Here is a 23523-nt window from a genome sequence, read left to right as displayed (position 1 = left end):
GGGGACATCCCCGCCATTGGGGACATCCCCAGACAATGGGAGCATCCCGAGATTAACGGGGACATGGCACTGCCGGGCACTGGGGACATCCCCGCCATTGGGGACATCCCGGGCCATCCCCAGACAATGGGAGCATCCCGGGCTAACGGGGACATGGCACTGCCGGGCACCGGGGACATCCCTGTCATTGGGGACATCCCCAGACAATGGGAGCATCTCAGCGCAGCAGCAACATCGCTGGGCTGAGGGGACATTCCTTGGGGTTCAGGAGGAATTTGTTCATGGAAATTGAAGGAGCTGCCCAGGGAGGTGTCTAGGGAGGGACTGGATGTGTCACTCAGTGCTCTGATCTGGTGACAAGGTGGAGATCAGTCACAGGTTGGATTCGATCTTGGAGGGCTTTTCCAGCCTCAGGAATTCTGGAATTCTTGGCCATCCTGCAGCACTCAGGGGGATGAAAGGCCATGTCAGGTCCTTGTGCATCCCCCTGGGACCRGAGGACTCCCAAGGGCAACGCTGGGCAGGGCAGGGCTGAGTTCATGTCACATTCCTGCATCCTGATGTGATGCCCTGGTGACAGTGGAATTCATCCTGGATTCAAAATGCTGTTCCTGGAAAAGCCAATCCAAAGCTGATTGAGGCTGGAGAGACACTTGGGGAGGGCGTTGTGTCRGGTCCACCTTCCCAAGGGATGCAGYCCCCTTTCCGTGGATRCAAWCCRCTTTTCAGTGGATGTAGCTCCTTTTCCGAGTGCTCAGAGGGATGGGAAACGTTGAGATAACCAGTTAATCACACTGGAGCAGACCCAGGGAACTGGGCAGTCACTGGCCAGTCGGTGCTGCAGGTTTGTGAGTTCCTGTGCCCATTTTCATGCCTGTTTTGCCTCTTGCCCTGGCAGTGCCAAGAAGAAGAAGATGGCAGATAAAATCCTTCCGCAGCGGGTGAGTGGCACACGGGAGGGACTCAGGGGAAGGGGAGGCAGCCTGGGGCACTCTGGGGAGCTGATGGGCTCTTCCATCCTTGCTTGGCCACAGATCCGKGAGCTCGTGCCCGAATCCCAGGCCTACATGGACTTGTTGGCCTTTGAGAGGAAGCTGGACCAGACCATCATGAGGAAGCGCTTGGATATCCAGGAGGCTCTGAAACGCCCCATCAAGGTAGGGGASTCCATGGGCTGTATTTAGGGTTTGGAGAATGCTGAGYTCARGCAGCAGGAGGGCACTGAAGGGTTKTGTGCTGGGACTGTGGCATATCAGAGATCCCAAATCTCTGGGCACAGCCAAGCACTGGGACCAGCAGCACCTCTGTCCTGGTGTGTGCCCCAGGAGAGGGAGAATGTCAGGCAGCTGCAAACATTCAGCTCAGTTTTAGCAAAGCCTGTGCAGGACAGTTGGCTCTGGAGGTGAGAATTAACACTGAGCTGATGGTTTTTCTCGTAGCAAAAGCGAAAGCTGCGTATTTTTATCTCCAACACCTTCAACCCAGCCAAGTCGGATGCGGAGGATGGCGAAGGAACCGTCGCCTCCTGGGAGCTTCGGGTGGAAGGACGGCTGTTGGAGGATGTAAGTGGGAAATAGGCAGCCTCAGAGGAGGCTGTGGGTCTGCAATTGCCAATGAAACCACTTTCCCAGTGTCTGAGAGCACAGCTGGGGCTTGATATCCTCCTTCATCTCTGTTTTCCAAGGAGTCTGATGGTGACGAGACCGAGAGCCCAGCTTGGAGACCGATGGGTATCCCCATGGCAGGACATGAGTTGTCCAAAGTTCTTAGAGCTGTGAGAACCATTGGTGAGAGCAGCTCAGTGGCACTCGTGTCCCCGGCTCTGAGAACCAGRGCACTGGCATTGTACGTAACTGCTGAGGGGTTTAACTCCTGCGAGCTCATCTTTAACTCCAGTCTTTCCCTTTCTCACTTGGAAACTTGATTTTGGAGCACACGTTGGTGAATTCAGGTGTTCAGAACTTACAGGAGCTGTTGTGCACGGTGGCTGTGCTTGAGTGCTGAGACTTGCTGCCCTAACCCTCTTCCTCCMTGTGTTGCTTGCAGTCTGCTCTGTCCAAATATGATGCCACCAAGCAGAAAAGAAAGTTCTCGTCCTTCTTTAAATCTCTGGTCATTGAACTTGATAAAGACCTGTATGGCCCTGACAATCACCTAGTAGAGGTGAGCTGCTTTTTGCTGTGTTTCCTCTAGAAATGGGTTGATGGTTCAGCAGGTGGGGTTTATGTGTCATTTATAAGTGGAGAGGTGGGAATGCTTGAGGCTCCTGGGAGTCGGGAGCTCTTGAATTCTCACTTTGGCTTTTCCTCTCACTTGCTGGAGGTCTGAACAAACGTTCAGACTGTTGTTTCAGGCTGTAAGTGGGAAGAATTGGAGCTTTCTCTAGCTGGGGGGATTTACTGGCAAAGCTTTTGGGTAGCCAGCAGCAGGAGCAGRGGGAACCATGTGTTGGGGTGTTTCTAAATTGCCTCTCGTGTCCCAGTGGCACAGGACTGCTACGACTCAGGAGACAGAYGGCTTCCAGGTGAAGAGGCCGGGAGATGTGAACGTGCGCTGCACTGTSCTGCTGATGCTGGATTACCAGGTAGGATAACGGGGAAATTTCTGCCTGGGGGGATGCTGAGGGCCTGGCACAGATTACCCAGGGAAGCTGTGGCTGCTCCATCCCTGGAAGTGCCCAAGGCCAGGTTGGATGGGGCTTGGATCAGCGACCTGGCCTAGTGGAAGGTGTTCCTGCCCATGGCAAGGAGAGGAATGGGATTTTCTTTAGGGTACCTCCCAGCCCAGCTCATTCCACAATTCCATACTGGGATCAGCAGTGCTGGGTGTGCACCATTCCCTATGTCTGGGGCCCCTTTCACCTCTCTGGTTTTTTGTTCAGCCTCCCCAGTTCAAACTGGACCCGCGCCTGGCTCGGCTCCTGGGGATCCACACCCAGACCCGGCCCGTGATCATCCAGGCCCTGTGGCAGTACATCAAGACCCACAAACTGCAGGACCCCCACGAGAGGGAGTTTGTCATCTGTGACAAGTACCTGCAGCAGGTAAGGAGGGTGGGGCTGGAACAGCAATATCTGGAGCAGATTCCCCACGTGGGTATCAGGGGTGGCTGCAGCGAGCCCCTGCTCCCCCTCAGCCCCATCTCTGCCATCACAGATATTTGAGTCGCAGCGGATGAAGTTCTCTGAAATCCCACAAAGGCTTCACGCCTTGCTGATGCCCCCCGAGCCCATCATCATCAACCACGTGATCAGGTGAGGCTGCTCCACGTGAGTTCCTGTTTCCAGGATGAGGAGTGGGAGGGATGGATGAGGCTGCCATGGCAAGACAATGTGCTGTGTCCCGGTTTTCAGCAGCAGTTCGCGTGTCGCCTGTCACTGTTCCTTTGTACAAGAACAGCCGCCTCTCTCATTATCACATCCCTCTTCCAAAGGCACTCCCACACCCCTGCTGTCCTTTGCTGTGCATAGAAACCTGCTTGGAGCAATCACTCGTTTCTTTTGCTGCAAAGCCATYGCTGGGCTTTTGCTGCTTTTGGGGCTGAGGCTGACAGTGACATCCCTTGCTGCAGCATCCCAGAGGAGCTGCGTGTGCTGCTTTTTTGAACTAGTCCCAGATTTTGCCTTCTTTCTGGAGCTGATCCCTGATTTTGGCTTCTTGTGGATGTCCCCAGTGTTGACCCAAATGACCAGAAGAAAACAGCCTGCTATGACATTGAYGTGGAGGTGGACGACACCTTGAAAACTCAGATGAATTCCTTCCTGCTCTCCACAGCCAGTCAACAGGAAATTGCTGCTCTGGATAACAAGGTAGGAAAAGCTCCTTCAGGTCTGCTCTCCTTGGTGCTGGGCAGGGATGTGTCTCTGGAGCAGGTGAGCCTGGACAGGACAGGAATGCTCTGTTGTTTGGAAGCTGCAGTGGGTGAGCTGTGCATACAAACAGGTGGCTGTACCTGGAAATGTCATTTTTAAAGCAAGCAGTCTGTGGGAAAATAGGTAATATTTAGAGCCAGAAAATGGGAATTGAAAATCCTCATAAGTCAACCAGAGAGCGTGAGAATTTGTCTTCTTGTGTTGGATCTCTTGATGTTTTTGACTTCTCCACTGTTCAGCAGTTCCATTCTGTGTTTGTCTCCTTCAGATCCATGAAACAATCGAGACCATCAACCAGCTGAAGACGCAGCGCGAGTTCATGCTGAGCTTTGCCCGAGATCCTCAGGGCTTCATCAATGACTGGCTCCAGTCCCAGTGCCGGGATTTGAAGGTAAAAGCTTTGTCTTGTGTGGAAGGTGGATCCAGTCACACGCTTCCCTCATTAGAAGGAGCTCCCACAGAGAGAAAGAGGCAATTTCTTCCTCGCAAAGCGAGGCTGGAATTGGAGTCCAGCATAAGAAGCTGATCTGAGTGCACTGAGATGGCTGTGAGGAAAGGGGAGGGGTGGGTTTGCTCAGCACAGGCAGAGCTTTTGCACTCCCTGAGCTGTTGTGTCTTTGTGCTCCCCAGACAATGACTGATGTYGTTGGGAATCCCGAGGAGGAGCGCAGAGCTGAGTTCTATTTCCAGCCGTGGGCGCAGGAAGCCGTGTGCCGATACTTCTACTCCAAGGTGAGCATCCCTGAGCCTGGCTGCCTTTCTGTCCCTGTCACTCCTTGGGGCACACAGTGCTGGGGAAGGTGGGGATGTATCTTGGTCCCAGTTTGAGCACCCTTTCCCAGCTTCAGGCTCCTGTGTTAACTGGGTGCACTGGTGTGTGCCACCCGAGTGTGTTAATGCTGCGACTCGGCTCCTCTTGCAGGTGCAGCAGCGACGGCAGGAGCTGGAGCAGGCCCTGGGGATYCGGAACACATAGACAGCTCTGCTCCTCCCCAGGCAGAAGCATCACAGCTCTTTGTGGAGACAGAGCTGCAGAGCTCACAGAATCCCACTCCGGCAGTGAGGCCCACGTTACTCATCCTGGCATTGTCCCTGCTGGGGCAAGTCCAGGAGCCCTGGGGTCTCGTGGTCTGTGGCAAGCAGACAGGCTCTAATGAGCACACATTTCTACCTGGTTTTCTTCCTGACTGTTGCCTTGTCAGTCCCAAGGCTTCCACGAGCCTCCCCGTGACTTCGCACTGCCCGTAGTGTCCCCGGTAGCCAGAGTGACTCAGAGCCTTCTSTCAGCCCATTCCTCCCCAGCCAGCATCTGCTTGGGCACTCAGAGCTGGCTCTGAAGCCTGGCTCTGCTYTAAGGTGTGGCTGGGCTCTTCCCAGCCACGTTTTACAGCCCGTGCCAGGCGCTGTTGTGGGCAGGATGCCGTGAGCTGACATACCTCCCTGCCCTCACCCCCTCCTYGGAGGGTGCTGCTGCACTGGGCTGCCTCATAGGTCACTCTCCTCCTCGAGGAAGTTACTGAACTGTGTAGAGAATTGCTTTTCCCTTCTCCCTTCTTCCCTTCCCTGTTCCCTTTGTGTTCTGTGATGGACTGTCCTAGGCTGGGATCACAGGGAGTCGAGGCGTTGGCTTCCTGCAGGGATGCAGAAGCGTTGGAGTGATGCAGCTCTCTGCACTTCAAACACCTACAAGTGGGTTCCAGCAAACCACGTGGCTGCTGCTATTCCCTGGAGCAGGAAGAGGGGATGCAGCAGCTGCCTGGAATTCTGCAGGGACAGTGTTGTAGGCTCATTCCTTTGGGATAGTTGTCCTGTGGCACTTGCTGTGGGGACCAGAGGCTCCTTCGTGTGGATCCAAGGATGTAACAGGACAGTCCCTGGAAATGGACATTTTTCCAAGCTTMTGTGAGTTAGCAGGTGTTTCCATGCTGAAGCTGCCGTGGTTTTTAGTCAAGTTTTAGGCTGTGGGGCTGCCATAGGGCCCAGCATGGTTCAGGAATGTACAAATAGATTCTCTCCACTGTGAGGAGTAGCAGCCCTGGAATGAGTTCCCAGTGGTCAGGAGAATGAAACGGCTCCTCTTCACCCCATCCCAGTGTTTCTGCTCTGGACTGTAATGCAAACGGACTCAAACGTTGGTCTGACTCCTGGAATATCTGCGGGATCATGTTACTGATGAGCCCTCTCCAGTTCAGTGGGGCTGGGGAGGCTGCTGTGAGTTGGAGCACCTGGGTGGCCCTACTACCCCTTGTGTCTGTGTTACTACATGTCTGTGAGTAATAGACTCTCGACTTCCCCTCTCCTTTGCCCTTCTGAAATGCTCCTCTGTGGTACTGGGGTGAAGGTCTTGGTGCTGGAGAAGCAGCCCCTGACTCCTCAGGGTACTCCCACAGGAGGCATGCTGAGTCCTACATAGGCAAACGTAGCTGTTGCAGAGTAACTGCTTTTCTTAACTGAATATTACGGTTTTTTCCATGGACCAAAWTTTTTTTTTTGTACTGTATCCTTGTAGACGTCACCCAGTTTTAATAAAAGACTCCTGTGAAGGAAGCTGTCCTCCTCCTTCCAAGCTGACAGCCCGCACTCTCCCAGCTGCCATGGGGGATGAGACTCCGGTGACTTGTGGGGAAGGGACAGGATTATCTCCGCTTTCTTCTTCTTTTCAAAGCCATYAGGGTTAAGTGACTGGAGAGAAAATGTTCTTCATATTTTGGCCTTTTATAGCGAGCCCTTCATAAAGGGATCTCCCAGCTTGCAGGCTCTGCTAAGCCTTTGCAAAGTGCATTTGTGGTAAACAAAGTAACTTGAGCAAAACTGGAAATCCAGTGGCCAGTGCTAATCTTGAACTGCCCCGTGCTCACTGCTGGATTGTGGCAGCCCGTTACAGATCCCAGGAGATGAGGGTAGAATTTGGAGCAAACRGTATTAAAGTTTACATACAAGGGTTTAAAATTATGCAAAAAGGGATTTATTCACTTCACCCTGTCTGTTTATAGAACTGCAGATGTCTTGCTGCAAACCTGGGAGCCCCTGGGGCAAGGGAAGGATCCTCTGTGTGAAAAGGAAAGTGCTGCTGCCTCTGGCAGATTGAGTCCTGGGGCTACACCAGGTGGTTTCTGTTCCCTACGTGGGGGGAAAATGGCACTTTTTAGCAAAAGGAGTAGAATGAAGTGCTTTTATGCAGAAAGGCTCAGCAGTCACGAGTCACAGATCTCCCGAGGGGCAGCCGAGGGGCAGCTCTGCTCTCTGGGACAGTGACAGGACCCGAGGGGACGGCTGGAGCTGTGTCAGCAGGCTTGGGATTGATGTTAGAAAAGGGTGGTTGGGCACTGAACAGGCTCCCCAGGGAATGATCACAGCCCTGACCCTGCCAGAGACCCGGGAGCGTTTGGACAATGCTCTCAGGCATCGGGTGAATTGTTGGGGTGTGTGTGCAGGGCCGGCGTTGCACTCCATGATCCTCGTGGGTCCCTTCCAACCGAGGATATTCACGATTCTGTGATCCTGTGACTCTGCGGGATCTGCAGCGCTCTGCACCTGCCGCGCAGCCTCCCCACGCCGAGCAGGGGCTGTGCCCGGAGCGGTGCCCGGAGCGGTGCCCGGAGCGGTGCCCGGAGCGGTGCCCGGTGTCCCCGGGGCGAGGCGGGGCCGGGGCCGGGGGCGGGCCGGGGCCGGGGCCGCCCCTGCTCCGGGCAGCCTTCAAATAGCAGCGGCGGGTTGAGGGCCCGCAGTGCCCCGATCCCGGCACCATGGCTGCCAAGAAGGTTTGCATCGTGGGTTCTGGCAACTGGTGAGCGCCGGGCACCCCCCGGGTCCCCTCGGCGAGCACGGTCCCTGTCCCCCCCTGTCYCCCCGGTGCCAGCCGTCCCCATCGCTGCAGGTCACAGGGTGACTGTGGTGCCCTGGGTTCCCCAGTGCCCACAAACGCGGCCTCCTCTGCCCTCGCAGGGGCTCGGCCATCGCCAAGATCGCCGGCAGCAACGCGGCGCGGCTGAGCAGCTTCGAGAACCAGGTGAACATGTGGGTGCTGGAGGAGGAGGTGGGCGGCCGGCGGCTCACGGACATCATCAACACGGAGCACGAGAATGTCAAATACCTGCCGGGCCACAAGCTGCCCCCCAACGTGGTGAGTGTGGGCTGCCACTGCCTGTCGAGGGGCAGAGCTGACGCTGGGCTCTGGGGAGAGGCCTACAGCGCTGGGGGATTGCTGGAGCCCCATGGAGTGAAGGCAGGGGATGCACTGGCTCTGCCGGGCTCACTTACACCCTCCCACTGACCTTCATCGGTGCTTGGATGAGCTACAGCCCTGGCTGCTCTCACTGCCCACCTTTGCCCCTGCTCTGGCATCCCACAGACTGGGCTGGAGGCCATGTGGCTGCCTCTGAGCTGGCATTGTCCCACMCTGCTCCAGCCCCTCGGCCCTGCCAGCCCTGGCTGGGTCCTCAGCATGGTGACTTTGGGCCTTTCCAGCTCCTTTCCAGCTCCCTTCAGCTTCCCAGTYCCTAACAACAGTCACGCTCTGTTCAGGTGGCAGAGCCAGACCTGCTCAAAGCCTGTGCGGGGGCCGATATCCTCCTGTTCGTGGTGCCCCACCAGTTCATCGGCAACGTCTGTGACCAGCTCAAGGGCCACGTGAAGAAAGAGGCTATTGGGGTGTCACTCATCAAGGTGTGAGCAGGAGCAGCACTCRCCAGGGTGCTGGGCCGAGGCAGGGGAGCTGGGAGCAGCCTGGCTGGCAGGGGCTGCTAAGGGAATCCAGGGATTCTGGAGCGGGAATGGGAAGGGGGGAAGTGGGGGCAGAGTCCTCATGGGGATTTGGAGGTGTTGGTGGAGGAGGGTTTGGGCAGGGTAAGGGATCTCTGGTGCTGAGAGGAGCAGGGCACAGCTCAGCGTGTCAGGATCAGTTGGAGCATTGCAGCACWGGGAATGGTGGGACTGGGGGCATTGGGGTGGAGGGCAGGTGTCCAGGAGGGGCAGGTGCCCATGTCTGCTTGCCCAGGTGGTGTTCAGTCAAAGGTGGGACTCAATGATCTCAGAGATCTTTYCCAGTCTGATTGATTCTGTGATCTCTGTCCCTGGCTACCTCCCAGGGCGTGGATGAAGGACCAGGTGGGCTGAGGCTGATCTCAGACATCATCCATGAGAAACTGGGAATAGAAATGAACGTGCTCATGGGGGCCAATATTGCCAATGAAGTGGCAGAAGATAAGTTCTGTGAAACCACCATTGGTAAGGATCCTATCTTTATCCTTTCTCCTTAGCAGCTTTCATTTGTGATGAGCAGGAAGAGGAAAAGGGGGAGCACGGTGCAGCTGAAACTGCTGCCTCGCTTGAGCTGGCCYTGTTCCCTGGGAAGACAGGAGACTCCATAGGAGCTGGCTGAGCTCATTCCCAGGGTTTATGATGGGATCATTCGCTTCATTAACAACAGAGTTGTGTAGCTAAAAGTTCTGCCAGCACGCACCCGGCATCAGGCAGCTGCCTGGCACARTTTAAAGGGGTGGGCACCAAGAGGCCCTTTAGGAATATGTCCCATCCTTGATTTCCTTGGGCTTCACAAGACACTCACCTGGATCTCACGTTATTGCCAGCCAGGGCTGCTTGGAAGTTCATCTGGTGACCATTCTAACATCCTCCAAACTGTTGGGAACCGTGCACAGAGCCAAAACAAACAGAACAGTTTGCTGTGGCATTCAAAGTGTCTGTGTTTTATTAAAACAACAGCAAACATGCTGGGCAGGAGGCTGGGGGATGGAACAGAGCCCACAACTCCTGTGAGCACTCGGGACCCTGCAGGGACAGGGGGGACAAAAGGCTCCAACCCCARATTTGCAATCTTTGAAGATGCCTTTAACCTACTGAGCATTCAGTAGGTCATTTCTGTCCTGCTTGGCACAGCAGCAGGGATTGTCCCTGTCTTCTGGGAATGCCAAGGTTGAACATGGCTTATCTGTCAGGCAATGTGTGCCTGGCTCTTTGTGGACCTGTTTAGTAACATCCTTCGGTTGGGCAATCGGTTCATCTCACTCGGTGACCTTCAGGAGTACATGGACCTACATCAGGATCTTCTCCATCATCTTTCTTCTCTTCCCTTTGTCTCCTCAGGCTGCAAGAACATGAAGCACGGGCAGATGCTGAAGGAGCTGATGCAGACACCCAACTTCCGTGTGTCAGTGGTGCAGGAAGCCGACACTGTGGAGATCTGTGGGGCTCTCAAGGTGGGTGTGCAGGGTCTGGGGTCTGTAGGGGGCTCAGGGGACGAGGGATGATGGGCACTGGGATCACACAGGCTGCTCATGGACACAGCAAAGCCCTGAGCTCTGTTGGGAAGAGATCCCTCCACGTTGTCGTTGTTTTCCAGAATGTGGTGGCTGTAGGAGCTGGTTTYTGTGATGGGCTTGGCTACGGTGACAACACAAAGGCTGCCGTGATCCGCCTGGGCCTGATGGAGATGATTGGCTTTGCCAAACTCTTCTGTAAGGGCCCYGTCAGCCCCTCCACCTTCCTGGAGAGCTGTGGGGTCGCMGAYCTCATCACCACCTGCTATGGGGGCCGCAACCGCAAGGTCGCCGAGGCTTTTGCCAAGACTGGGAAGGTGAGCAGAGCTGGAAGTGACTCTGACACTGATCTGTGGGTGGATAAAGCTGTGTCAGGGGAGGGTTCCATGATTCTGTGATATCTGCATCAACCTGCTGAGCAGGCAGGGAGGTGATCCCAGTTAGCACTGGGGATCTGCCTGCACTCACAAGTGCTGCAGCCCAGCTCCAGGGCAGGAACAGGGCAGCAGCTGGGTTGCAGATCCAGCTCCTCACTGCTGGCTTGTTKCAGTCCATCGAGCAGCTGGAGAAGGAGATGCTGAATGGGCAGAAGCTGCAGGGTCCCCAGACATCTGCTGAGCTGCATCGAATCCTCAAGAGCAAGAATGTAGTGGAGAAGTGAGTGCTGGGATCTCTGTGTGTGCTTTGTTGGGGTGGGGCTGGGACCCTTCCAGAAGCAGCAGAAGGGGAAAGCCCCCTGGGTGTCTCTGCACTGCCCATGTGACACCAACTGGGCAGGAATGGCCTGCTGSACAGGGCACAGTGCCACTGGCCCACCTGCTCCTGCGTGTCAAGGCACAAGTCGAGGTGCTCTGCCATCTGTGGTGACTTCCTTTGTGTGCCCACAGGTTCCCCCTCTTCACTGCGGTGTATCGCATCTGCTACGAGGGAAAACCTGTCACTGACTTCATCACGTGCCTCCAGAACCACCCTGTGCACATGTAAGGGGCTCTGCCTGCAGACCACGGCCCTGCTGAGATGTGCTGAGAGCTCCTGCCTGCACCCACCTGATCTGCTGCACAGCCTTGGACAGAGTCTGGGTCTCCTGGGAGCCTTTCACTGTGCTGAAGGGCAGAGGTTCCCTTTCCCAGCCCCAGACACTGCCCTGGACACTGAGCCTGGCACAGAGGTACCTGCTGACCTCTTTCTCTCTTTGAAGGGCTTTGTTTAATTTCTGCTGCTGTCTGAGGTCTGTCCTGAGCAGGGCTGAGCATCTTCCTCCTTCTACTTCCTCATGCCACGGTGGATTCAGCTCTGGGAAGGACTCTGCCAGGCCATCATCATAGATAAGGGCTGGGCACTGCCTGGGAGGGCAAACAGTGTCCCAAATCCCCCCTTTTAGCCCCATGGGGCCACTCTGGGTGGCAGCAGCTCTTCCCTTTCTGTTGCTGCTTTTGCCTTCCCTGGTTGGTGGAGAGGGCACAATCCCTTGCCAGGCTCCACCAGCGAGTGAAGCTCCTCAGGTCTTCCAAAGGCACTGAGGGTCTTTCTAAGCAGCACCAGGACAGACAATGGCATTCCTTGCCACTCTGCCATGTGCTGCTTTCCCCCAGCTGCTCCTGCCCACCCAGGGACTCTCTGGAGCTGGTTCATTTAGAGCTTTTGCTCTCTCTATCAGACCTAGCCCCAGCCCTGGGCAATTCCTCTGTTGTCACAGGTTTRCCTGTGCTGATTCCATGCCCGTTGACTTCTCTGCCTGTCTCAGTTTGTCCTCTGGGGCTTGGCACTGCAGGGACCAAGTGCCCCCAGTCTGTGTGAGCAGCTGGGGGTCTGTGTGACCCCTGCCTTGTACCTGCACAGCAGGTAGGTGGGTCACCACAAGGCCTGGGTCATGTTGCTGTTAAATAAATGCTCCACAGCCTCACTTTGCCTTCCTCTGGCTCGCTTCAGCCTGTTCTTTACACCAGTCAGTGATTACATTTGTGGCTGTCCAGGAGCTGAGGAAGCAGGTCTCAAACTTTCCCTCACGTGGGGAGGCTGCAAACTGCCCCCAGCACAGGGGCAGGAATAGAGGGATGATCCACAACAGTACATGGAGACCTCCAACATCCCAGGACAGGACAGAGCTTCTGGGCCTCACACAGATTTGAAATGTGCCCCTTGTCCAGCCCAGTGCCACGTGTCCCTCTGCTCCTCTGGAGCTGGCTGTGTTTGCTCAGGCCAGCGTGTCCAGCAGTTATTGATCCAGCCTGGGCTGGAAGGCTGGAATGCTGCAGGGCTCCCTCTCCTCCCCCATTCAATCCCAGAACCAGGGGGTCTCTGATTAGCAGTGTACCTTTAAAATACCAATAAATGTGGAGAGGAGATGGGAGATGCTCTCCTTGTTCTACAGCTCCAGTGTGTTGCTGTYGCTGGGTTGGTGCCTGCTGGACTTGCTGAGTGCTCAGAACAGGGCACTGCCCGTTCCCTCCTGCTGTCCCAGAAACAGCAAGAATGTCCCTGGAGGTCCCTGTTCAGCCACAGTGTCACACGGTGTCCCACTTGCTTTGTCTCAGCAATGGTTCCAGGATTAAAGTTTGGCTGTAGGACTATGGAGCATTGGGATTGTAACATTGAACCGGGTCCAGAGTCCTCACCTGGGGCCTGCAGGAGCCAGGCCAGGACCCCACTGTGCCCCACACAGTCCAGACCTCCCCTCCTCTGTGTTTGGGCTTCCCAGAACATGCTGTGGGATTTTATTCATCTCTTCCCAGCTGCTTTTCCCAGACTGACCTCATCCCTGTGTGTCTTTAAAGGTGCCCCGTACTGAGTGACCTTTCCAGGGCTCTCTCTGAACCCTCTGCTTGGTGTCTTGAGAGGGGAATYTAATCTGCTGGCACTGCACTTGTTTCTGTGCCTTTTATTAGCCACGTTTTCTCAGCAGGCACTCCGCGACCTTTAAATTCAGYAGAGCTGTCCTATGGGGGGAGCCGGCAGGGCTTCCTCTGCTGAGGAGCTCTATTGAGCTTGGAGGGAGGATAAAGGAAGTCCAGCGTGTTCCTGCAGGGCTGGCACGACTTGTAGTTCTCTTTGTCTTCAAGTGCTTCAGGAATCCAAGTTTGGATATGAGGCTCACGCAGGAGAGAGGATCCCTGAGCAGAACTGATTSCTGTCAGCAGCTGCCTGGAGCTGCAGCAGGGTCCAGCAGGGATTTGTGTTTAGCTGGCAGCTCCTCAGAGATGGAATTGTTTTGTGTATCACCCTTGTCCGTGTTTCTTTGACTCTGGAAGTGCCCGAGTCCCTGCAGACCCTTGCTGAGGGCCCCAYGTCTCATCTGGGGGGACCAGTGCAGAGATCTCTTGCTCATAGACAGCTCACACTGGAGCTGGATTTCCTGAGCTATAAAAAGTCTTCCCTTTGCCATTTGGAATTATGTTCTGCAGGATCAGCAAATCACAGTGCCACAGCGCTGGGAGCTGCTGCTGCAGGGAAGAAGGATGAGGAGGGGAGAAAGGGTGACTCTGGCAGCTTCAGAGCTCGAGGGAACCCTGGATAGAGCAGAGTTCAAATGCTGGGAAGGAGCTCCAGAAGGGGAGCAGCTGCCATGGGAAGGGATTGGGGGAACACTTGGGAAGGAGGCTCTGGGCTGGGGACACACGGGACACACGGCATGCACCAGGGCCTTGGGAGGGCACTGGGGTCTTTGCAATGGCACTGGGACCCTCCAGAAACTACTGGAATCCTCGGGGAAGCCCTGGAACCCTCAAGATGGCACCAGAGCCCTCATGAAGCCATGACCATYGGGATGGCACTGTGGCTCTGAGCCCCAAGGCTGTAGCAGAGCCCGGAAAGGCTCGGCTCCATCCACGTGCGGCCAAGGGCTGTACCCTGCAGGCTCCCATGCCGTACGTCAGACAGGGAGAGCCGCGGGTTGCGCAGAGCAGGGGGGGCCCGTGTGGGAGCCCCGAGGCGGCGGCGATGGCGGCGGGAGCGGCCCCTGAGGGGGAACGGCCCCTGAGGGGGAACGGCCCCTGAGGGGGAACAGAACAGCCCCTGAGGGGGAACGGCCCCTGAGGGGGAACAGAACAGCCCCTGAGGGGGAACGGCCCCTGAGGGGGAACGGCCCCTGAGGGGGAACGGCCCCTGAGGGGGAACAGCGACGGGGGCGCCGCCAGAGGGCGCCAGGGGCACCGCGCACGCTTCCCGCGCCCGCCACCGGCCACACGTGATAGCTGCGGGTGTGACGTCACGAGCCACGTGATAACACCGCAGCACGTGACGCGGGAAAGGAGAGCGGCGGAACCGAGCGGGAGCGGTGAGTGCGGAGAGACGGGATGGAACGGAACGGGACGGGATGGGAGGGGATGGGACGGGATGGGAGGGGAGGGACGGAACGGAACGGAACGGAACGGAACAGAACGGGATGGGAGGGACGAGCCGAGCCTAGCCGGGCCGGGATGGGATGAGATGGGATGGGAGGGACGGGACGGGTGAATTCACGCTCCAGCCCCACACACGGCCGCCTTCTTGGGGGCCTGTAGTCAGTGTGTTCACCAGGGATCGCTGCTGGGCCCAGTCCCATTCAACATCACCGCCCTGCATGACAGGATCGATTGTACCCTGAGCAGGTTTGGTGATATGAAACGTGGGGGAGTGGCTGACCCGCACGAAGGCTGTGCTGCCGCTCAGCGGGGCCTCCAGCGGCTGGAGAATCGGGCAAAGAGAAACTTAATGATATATTAGAATTTACTAGAAAAACGTAACGTGGCTCAACAAGAGCAAGTGTAGAATCCTGCACCTGGGGAGGAAGAGCACTGGAACAGCTGCCCAGGGASTCATGGAGTCTCCCTTTCTGGAGACACTCCAAGCCCACCTGGAGTTTCAATGTCACCTGTTCTGAGTGACTCCAGCAGGACATGGGGGATTGGAATGGATCATCTCGAGGTCCCTTCCGACCCTGACTATGATTGTGTCTCTCGCAGGTGCAGCCATGGTGTCCAGAAAGCAGCTGGCAGATTTTGGCTACAAGGCRTTCTCGGGCTCCATGATGCTGCTGACGGTGTACGCCGGGTACCTGTGCAGTGTGCGTGTGCAGAGGATGCTGCAGCACCGCCGTGAGCGGGAGAACACACCCGGCCCCGAGAGCTGAGCCCGGCTGGAACCCGCCCTGCATTCATGGGCACCCCCGGGCTGGAACCCGCCCTGCATTCATGGGCACCCCCGGGCTGGGGGAGGCAGATGGAGCACAATAAAACCGTGTGAAAGTGGCCCGTGTGCTGGTGTGTGGTGTCCCCCAAATCGCAGACTGGTCTGGATGGGAGGGACCTTAAAGGTCACCTGGTGTCACCCCCTGCCATGGGCAGGACTACCTTCCAGAACCTCTACCCTGTTCTCCCAAAAAGCTGTTTCTCCTGGGCTGTCGCCAGCAGCACAGGGACAGCAAAGGGACACACCCTGTCCTCCGTTCTGTTTCAGGATGAAACACATCACCCCAAGTTTCTGAAGCAACTTTTAATTGGAGATAAGAGTAAACAACAGTATAAAATGGTAACAACTCGAGAAGTTTCCAAAATTCTGCTCCTGATTGACTGTTCCATTGCCCCCAAGTACCATTGAGTAAAAAAAAGAGAAGTAAAGCCCACGGTGTGGCTGCTCTTCCAGCCCCGGGTTCCTCCACAGCTCTAACATCAGAGCAGYAACAATCACTTGTCTCAGAGTACAGGACCAAAACATCTCATTTTTTGGAGAGTTAAACCCAGCCCACCAGTCCTGATCCTCCCTCCCATCCCAGCTTAGCCAACTGAATCCAGCAGGTCTAGAGAAGTCTTCAAAACCACAATTTGCAACAGGAAGAAAACAATTTAAAAGGCCTGGATTGTGCTGGTTGTCTCAGGGGCAATAATCCAACCCCCTCCCCCCTTGCAGAAGGCTTTGGTCAAGACTTCAGAGGGGTTTGCAGCACCAAAAGAGGCAGCAGACGCTGGCCTGGTCCCTGGTGACAGCAGAGATGAGCAGCTGGGACCTCCCCAGCACCCTGGGGGAARGCAGAGCAGCAGTTCTGGGGTGGCACAGTTCAAAGCTCAGCTGAAAGAAGAGTCTCTGCCTCAGCCAGGGCAGTTTGGACATGGAACTTGCATTCTCCGTGCTCTGAAGTGGCTTCTGGAGTGCATCAAGAGCTGCTGCAGTGCCCGCAGCGAACCGTCACCAGTGGCACCGAACCCCACGGTCCAAAGCTGCTCTGCCTTGAGCTGATCCCAGTGAAAACCAGTTCATCACAAACAAAGACACCTCTGCAAATATCAACAGGACTCGGGTTTGGTTTTTTTTTGTACTTCTGAAGTACAGAATGGCTTGAGGTGAAATCTGCAGCTTTGTTTTTGCCCCGGTCGTTGGCTTTGTCCCTCGTGCCGTGCAAAGCCTCTGACTGCTCAGGGTTGTGCCCGTTTCGGGTCTGCTGGAGGTTTCTGGGGAAGGGGTTTTTGATTAAAGATCACTTGGGAATGTGGAGCTCAACACAACTAGATATTGAAAGAGAAGTTCGTGTTTGCTCAGGCCAGCCCAGGGCCTTACTCCTCTCCTGTCCACTGGCCACCGGCCACGTGGCCGTTCAGGCGGTTGGAACCGTTACTGGAAGTGCTGAAAATTCCTTTGGTGCTGTTGGAAGTCACATCCTCCTCCTCRGAACTGCTCTCCACGTCACTGCGGTCATCCTTGGATACCTGAACATTGCCAAGRGAGTTGGGGAGTGGGAGAGGGGAAGGGGAGTTGAAAAATGGACAGAAAGCAGCAGTTAGAAGGTGGTGTCCATGTGATGAACACCTTCAGTCAAATCTACCTCCTACATCTGAGTTCAAGCTCCCAGCAAGGAGACTGTCATCACATTGGGAACAAGACACAGACACTGAAAAAGACAATTTGGAAAGCTCGAGTTCCATTTTCCACATATTCTAGATATCTGAGAAAGCACTTCACTCCTACTCTCAGCTGATACTAAAGATCTGGGGTTGTTCTTGTCCTCCAAGAGCTCTTCTCTAGATCAGTTAAAGGCCATTCTTCTAAAGAATTTGTTTTGAATCAAAAATTTCTCATGCCACAACCACCAGTGGGTCCAAGGAAGAAGGGATGGGCAGAGCCAGAAGGGGAAGGGAAAAGCCCATAAACTCGGCCCCAACTGCAAACACACACCTTGGGTGGTGGCAGSTGCCAGCTCCAAACCTGACCAGCCTAAGCCAGGCCTGGGGAGTGGCCCCTCCCTGCCCAAGGCAGCTCCTCACTCCCCTCCCTCTGCAGCCCTCAGTAACTCCACGTGCAAAGCACTCTGCCTTGCAGCTTTCCAAGGATTGCAGGATTTCATTCTGCTCTGCTCTCTTAGAGGCAGGGTTAGAGTTCTCCAGCAGAAGGAAGTGGCTGAACTCCAGGGAAGATCTGGCTGGAAGCCAGGTGAGGTTAATGATCTCCAGGAGCTTGCTGGATGTCCTGGCCTCTGCCTGTTGCCAGAAATTCTCCTATCCTTCCCCAATCTCCTCCTATRTTGGAAGTTTAAAGGGTCACTGGAAGGAAGCAGAAATCCCTCGAAATCGTTCTTGGGGGAGAAGTGACTGTTTTACTCCTTCTCACAAAAAGGAGTCAATTCCTTCTGCCCTCTCCCCCTCAGGGCAGTGCTGATGAGGAGCAAAGACAGAAATCAGAGTGTGTGGGTGTGTAAAAGCAGAAAGTGAAGGTTGTGCAGGCAGGTGACAGCAGGTGAGAACAGACCCCAGGACAATGCTCTGACCTTTGGAAAAASCAGTATTTTAGCACTCTGTCAGGACCAGGGAGAGAAGGAGAAGGCACCAAAACCCCAAGACCAGAGCTCTGCTTTTGTCTCGACCTCAACACAGGCGTGTTTCAGTGAACAAACAGAACCACAGGTCACACTTACATGCACAGGGTGAAACTGTCCAGCTCCAATCTGGCACAGAGAAAAGGAGAAAAGAATGAAGAAGACAGAGCTTAGAGTCCTTTCTCTGGCTAGGTCACCTGGACAGGAGAGAACCAAGGAAAGGGAAAAGGTGTAGAACTCAGGATACAGAAACAGCTGCAGAGAATGAAAATCAGGCATYTGCAGTAGCAGCTGTGTGGAACAGATGAAGAGCTCGTACTCTGAAACCTGCTTTTGCCCCCAGAGCCAACCACAGTATTTAGATTTTTCAAGGCCACATTCCGTGTGTAGGGGCAGCTAAAGTCAAACACAAAATAATGCAGAGCCATCAGAGAAACCCAGATCAGATTATCAGTGTCTGATAGGAAAAAGCATTTATGCTACTGAATCAGTTTTGTTGACTTCATAGAATCATGGAACAGTTTGGGTTGGAAGGACCTCAAAGCCCATCTCATGGGCATGAACACCTTCCACTGTCCCAGGTTTTTCCAAGGAGAGACTCCCTGCCTTTGAACACACCTGAGAACTCACAAGCACAGAGCAATCAAGGTAAAAAATCTGCTACTTTTGTGAACTCCTGATGCAAGTCCCTCAGGAACCAACAGCCCTGATTGAAAACCCAAATTCCTCACGATTCCCTAATCATGCTTGTAGGAAGGAGGATGCAGAAGCCTCCCCCAGCCTTACCTTGCCCCGCACCAGAGCCTTGGAGGCCGTGCGGATGATGAGGTAAGACCAGATGATATGCAAGACCTGCAGGATCACCAGGAGCCCGTTGAACAGCCACCAGGAGGGGTAGGGACCGATCAGCTCCCAGCTTTCAAACAGGGTTGTGTTCAAAATCCTGAAAGAGATGCAGAAATGMATTTCAGAGCGGCTGTGCTGGCGCAGGGCTTCCAGCTCTGACTGGAGGTGCCAGGCCAGATGCACCACAGTTTGTGTCTCACTGAGCATCTGCTGCTCTGCTCCTGCCAGAGTCAGGAGCCACAGGAAAGCTCATTAGGAACATKTGAACTGAGCAACAAACACAACATGTGAATGTGCTGCAATTTGGTTACACACATGGATCTGCTGCCAATTTTGTTCTCCAAAGCACAAGCATTTRTTTATAAAAACTTCACAGGAAGTGATGTCAGGCTGTTCTGGTCACCGAAACAATCGTTAACACCTTCCTGCTTGGGCAGCTGTCACCCAGATTTAAAGATCAAAAATGGGATCAAAAGTAGTGTGGGCACAGGAGCAGGGCAGGGCTGTCCCCTTGTCCTGGGCACTGTGGGGYCCCTCGAGTGCTGTGTCCACTTGTTCTTGGGCACCTCCAGGAACGGGGATCCCTCTGSTSGGGATCAATCACAGGTTGGACTCAGCAGTCTTGGAGAGCTTCTCCAACCCCAAGGATTCTGGGACTAGGAAGGAACTTTGTTCCCAGAAGGCTTCTCTCCCTCCCTGGCTGCTCTTCTCTTCCCTCAGAGTTTTATAGATTCCTCTGACCAAACTGGAGGACTCAAAATTGCTTTAYGGCCCAAGCTTTGTGCTCCTTTCATTACTGTTTTGCTGTTCTTGTTGCTGGGAGTTATTGCCAGTCCTTAAGCAATTTAATAAACACTTTAGATTTTATGATGCAGAGAGGTATGGAGAGACCTTTAACAACGACATTAATTTCACACAGCTTTTAACATTTCACAAGAAAAGCAAAACAAACCTTTCAAACAAGAACCAAAATGCCCCAAAAGGCAGCTCCAGAAATATTTAAATCATAGCAGGATTATGAAAGAATTAAATGCAATTCCAGAGATCTGCTGATGTTCTCCATTACTAATTAGGGAAGGGAACACACGTGCAGTGAAACAGCACAGGGTCTGCTGTACTGCTGCAGCTTGCCAGATTCCTCCACAAAGCTGAGGAATGACATTACAGCCAGTGGAAAACACATTRAAGATTTACAGGATGCTGAGCACTGGTGTGAGCTAAGAGCATCCCCTCACGACAGCAGCTGCAAGAACAACTCTTGTCTGTCCCTGGAAGGAGCCTATGAAGAAATAGGAATTAAAGCTCTTCTTCAACCAGAGTGCTTTGGTGCATTTACTGGAAAATAAGCAAGAGCTTTAACTGCAAACCTGATCCTAAAGTGAAAGGATTTTTGCTGCCTACCAGGCACCCAAAAAGAATGGGAAGACCAGGTGTCCGTGGCCAGGGAAATAAATGCATGCAGTAAAATGGTGTAACCAAACTGTCACCACACATGACAAATGGACAACAGCTCATTAAGCAAAGCACCTCTCTAGATCTGACCTACTGAGGTGAGAGGGAATCTCATTATGGGATGATTCTCTCTAAGCCATTTATCCAGGGTTTTACCTCCCAAGAAACCTCAGACCTATTTCAGGCTCTGAGCAGTCACGACACAAGGACAGGACACAAGTGTCATAAGAATCAGAAACTGCAGTGATGACTAAGCCAGATACAAACAAAAATTATCTCAAGAGACCGTGCCTCACTTGTAATTATTTCTAGAACTTCTTCAAAAAAGCAGAGAACCCTTCAAGCCTCTCAGAGCAGATTCTGGCTGACTGTCATCACTGCAGCAGGAGAGGGACAGCTGGGACTGGSATTCTGGACTCTTCTCCCAATCCCTCAGCTGACTGGGGGAGAAATTTCTTCATGTGCCTACTCAAACCTCCTGCCCCAAACAACACTTGGGTCATCTGCAGCTTCAGGCTGCCTTGAGGGCAGCTGGAATGTTTGGGAAAGGTCTAAACCAAAGGATTGGGAGAAGAGCCAAGGCCTCCCAGCTCCAGGTGCTTACCAGAAAGGGTAAATGCCCAGCCGAGTCACGATGAACACGACCCCAAAGAGCATGAAGAAAGCATCACACAGACGCTGGTACTTGGCATAATTGGCCAGTTTTGCAGCCTACAAGAGACAAGAAACATGAGAATATTATTGCCTTTGTGCATTCCTGTAATGACCCAGCTGGAGAGCTGCAAAAAACTCTCAAACACATTTGTACAGTTTGGAACAATGAGGGATTMTTATTTTGTATTACTGTTATTATACTATAATTTATTATATATGGTCTTACAAGAAAGATGGGATAGACTATATACAAGGGCCTGGAGGGACAGAACAAGGGGAATGGCTTCCCATTGCTAGAGGATTCCATGGGTTATCAGGAAGAAATTCCTCTTTGTGAGGGTGTTGAGGGCCTGGCACAGGCTGCCCAGAGAATCTGTGGCTCCCCCATCCCTGGAAGTGTCCAAGGCCAGGTTGGATGGGGCCTGGAGTAACCTGGGGTAGTGGAATTGGATGATCTTTAAGGTTCCTTCCAACCCAAACCACTCCATGGTTCTGTGACTCTCAGCATTCAAACAGCTGGGAGGAAAAGCTGCCAAGGCAGGATCAGCAGCACAAGTTTCACAGCACATTTAACACAGTTTATCAAGAGTGGGAACGTCAGCTTGCTCCCCTGAGATCACAGCAGCATCAGGGATGCAAAGATTTGAAGGGAAATTCACCTCCAAGAGGAAATCTGAAGCRTCGTGGAGGCATAGCACCAGAGTTCCAACCCGCACCATGTTATTCATGTACGAGAAGGTGATGAGTCCAATGGTGGCCAAATGATGGACAAACATGATCAGGAAGTCCTGGAAACAGGAAAAGCACAAATTAAGRCTCTTTGGTGTCACACAAATGCCAAAGTTTGGAACAGAGCAGCCCAACTGAGTCCCTGGGGTCACAGGATCTGACTCTGCACAAAGCCCAGCTCATCACACTCCCACCATCTCCACAAAAGCTTCCAGAAAGATCTCTCAGCTTTGGTGCAACTCTGCTTCATCTCACCTTCCGTTTAATGTCTGTAAACTGAGAGAACATGAGGGACCAGTAGAAGGCCAGCTCCAAGATATAGTAATAATAAAGCCTGGATGTTAGAGGCTGGAAAACACAGAGAGAGACAAAATAATTTTGTTAGGAGACAAAATAATTCAAAATTTACATTAAAATCATTTTTTCCCCCTCCTCCTTTTCCATCCCACTTTGTTCCTCCAGAATTGCTGAGGCATTAAGTTAAATCATTAAGGTTTAATAAAAACAAGCTTAAGCAAGAGACATCTTACTTCAGGCTTACTCACACAAATAATTATAATTGTGTGTTTGAGCTTTCTTCCAAAGAGTAAATTCCCTTGTCAATATTTACARCTCCAACTGAAGCCTCCTGGAGTAGGAAAAGCAGGCTCTGGAACAGACTRTTGGCCTCTATACAGTAAATAAATAAACTACCACTAAGGTTTTATGCCTTTTCCCCCCACTTTTAATAATCTCAGCAGCAAGTAAACATAAAGTGAGTATGAGTCAGATGTATCTGAGGAAACTCTGCTGTTGYCAAACCTAGCCAGTGTAAAGGCACAAAGAGTAAATGGCAGAGTTTTAATCCAGTATCAATAACAAAAATAAAACCAGAAACTGTCCAAAAAGTTGGAATTTAGGAAGTCTCTCTCTCATACCTGGAAAGGGTAGTTGTACCAGCACTGTCGTGTGTCCCAAAACCAGGGTGCCTAAAGGGAACAGGTCAGTTTTTATTATATATAAATATATGTAATATATAAAATAACATAAAAAATCCAAGGAGATGGACCTTCATCCCTTCAAGAGGCAGAGGAGAAAACAAAGCAGCAGCTCTCCATAGCAAAAAACCCCAAAACCCGCCGTGTTTTATCCAATATTCTGGGGTAACACAATAAGTAATTTTCTATTTCCAAAATGACAGATTGGTATAGAAGCTTCTCTATAGTATAAAGAAGGTCTTTAACAGGATTCCAAGATCCTGCCCCCCAGGATCCCAAATCAGGGATCAGTCAACTGCARCCACACAAAACAACAGAGGTGACARAGCAACTCACCGTCCAGAGAAACCTGATTCCATAAAAAAATATACTTAAATAAAATGTAAATCTCCACCTGGAAAAAAGAAGTAAAAAAATAAACTTAGGAGGACATAGAAGCAGCTTCTGGTTAACAACTGTAAAATTAATTGAAATAATTGGGATAAACCCCAAATCTGACACCTGAAAAGCTTTTATCCACCTTCATTTCTAAACATTCCAGGTAGGACAAACTTATTGAAGAGTTTTCACATCACACATAAGTTTGCATCAACAGCCAAGTTTGAAATTCAGGGTGAACATGCATCACTCATATGCTTTAAGAGATGAGATAACAACAAGCAAAGCTGTTGCTATCCAGAAGTATCCTCATGTATGTATTTGTCTCTCTTACCTTGTGGCTTTAAGTAGACAAAATCATAGTGGGGGGAAGAACTGAAAGTTACTGGAAAGGAAAGAAAGCAGCAGAGGAGAAGTAAGTCAGGAAAAAATACAGAGGTGCTACTGCACTACAGAGAAAACTGCAGGAGCTCAGGGGGAACAGGGAACAAAGGATGGACAGAGACGGAAAGAAGCCAGGGAGTGTCTGTAACTGGGAAAGGCAGAAGGTTTCTCTTTCAG

At 53.0% G+C, this 23523-nt stretch overlaps 4 protein-coding genes across 4 annotated transcripts in view; 3 read left to right on the top strand and 1 right to left on the bottom strand.

The window, feature by feature from the left end:
- Positions 1–997: 997 nt before the first annotated feature.
- Positions 998–4907, top strand: SMARCD1 (SWI/SNF related, matrix associated, actin dependent regulator of chromatin, subfamily d, member 1). Its single transcript, XM_057385200.1, has 10 exons — positions 998–1157; positions 1440–1562; positions 2047–2163; positions 2483–2584; positions 2882–3043; positions 3156–3253; positions 3673–3808; positions 4140–4262; positions 4502–4603; positions 4794–4907. Exons 1-10 carry the CDS (start codon positions 1005–1007, stop codon positions 4845–4847), a joined length of 1170 nt encoding a protein of 389 aa, XP_057241183.1. The 5' UTR covers positions 998–1004; the 3' UTR covers positions 4848–4907.
- Positions 4908–7574: 2667 nt separating this feature from the next.
- GPD1 (glycerol-3-phosphate dehydrogenase 1) lies at positions 7575–12049 on the top strand. Its single transcript, XM_057385201.1, has 8 exons — positions 7575–7658; positions 7817–7994; positions 8396–8536; positions 8959–9097; positions 9974–10086; positions 10230–10463; positions 10697–10803; positions 11034–12049. The coding sequence occupies exons 1-8, from the start codon at positions 7618–7620 to the stop codon at positions 11128–11130; spliced, it is 1050 nt and encodes a 349-aa protein (XP_057241184.1). The 5' UTR covers positions 7575–7617; the 3' UTR covers positions 11131–12049.
- A 2194-nt stretch (positions 12050–14243) lies between these two features.
- LOC130584928 (cytochrome c oxidase assembly protein COX14 homolog) lies at positions 14244–15373 on the top strand. The gene is made up of 2 exons (XM_057385199.1): positions 14244–14419; positions 15087–15373. Exon 2 carries the CDS (start codon positions 15095–15097, stop codon positions 15251–15253), a length of 159 nt encoding a protein of 52 aa, XP_057241182.1. The 5' UTR covers positions 14244–14419; positions 15087–15094; the 3' UTR covers positions 15254–15373.
- A 233-nt stretch (positions 15374–15606) lies between these two features.
- The window catches only part of CERS5 (ceramide synthase 5), a 13114-nt gene continuing 5197 nt past the window's right edge, over positions 15607–23523 (bottom strand). The window contains exons 4-10 of the mRNA XM_057385213.1: positions 22921–22978; positions 22525–22575; positions 21863–21955; positions 21538–21666; positions 20829–20935; positions 18713–18869; positions 15607–16823 (exon numbers count right to left, since the gene is read on the bottom strand). Coding sequence (XP_057241196.1) covers positions 16671–16823; positions 18713–18869; positions 20829–20935; positions 21538–21666; positions 21863–21955; positions 22525–22575; positions 22921–22978 — 748 coding nt within the window. The 3' untranslated portion in view covers positions 15607–16670. The remainder of the gene's footprint in view (positions 16824–18712; positions 18870–20828; positions 20936–21537; positions 21667–21862; positions 21956–22524; positions 22576–22920; positions 22979–23523) is intronic.

The sequence above is a fragment of the Malurus melanocephalus genome, unplaced genomic scaffold (assembly GCF_030028575.1).
Source record: "Malurus melanocephalus ecotype Western Australia unplaced genomic scaffold, MMel_1.1 scaffold_798, whole genome shotgun sequence".
NCBI classification, from domain to species: domain Eukaryota; kingdom Metazoa; phylum Chordata; class Aves; order Passeriformes; family Maluridae; genus Malurus; species Malurus melanocephalus.
The sequence above is the reverse complement of the archived record's forward strand: the minus strand, read 5'-3'. Positions and strand labels throughout refer to the sequence as shown.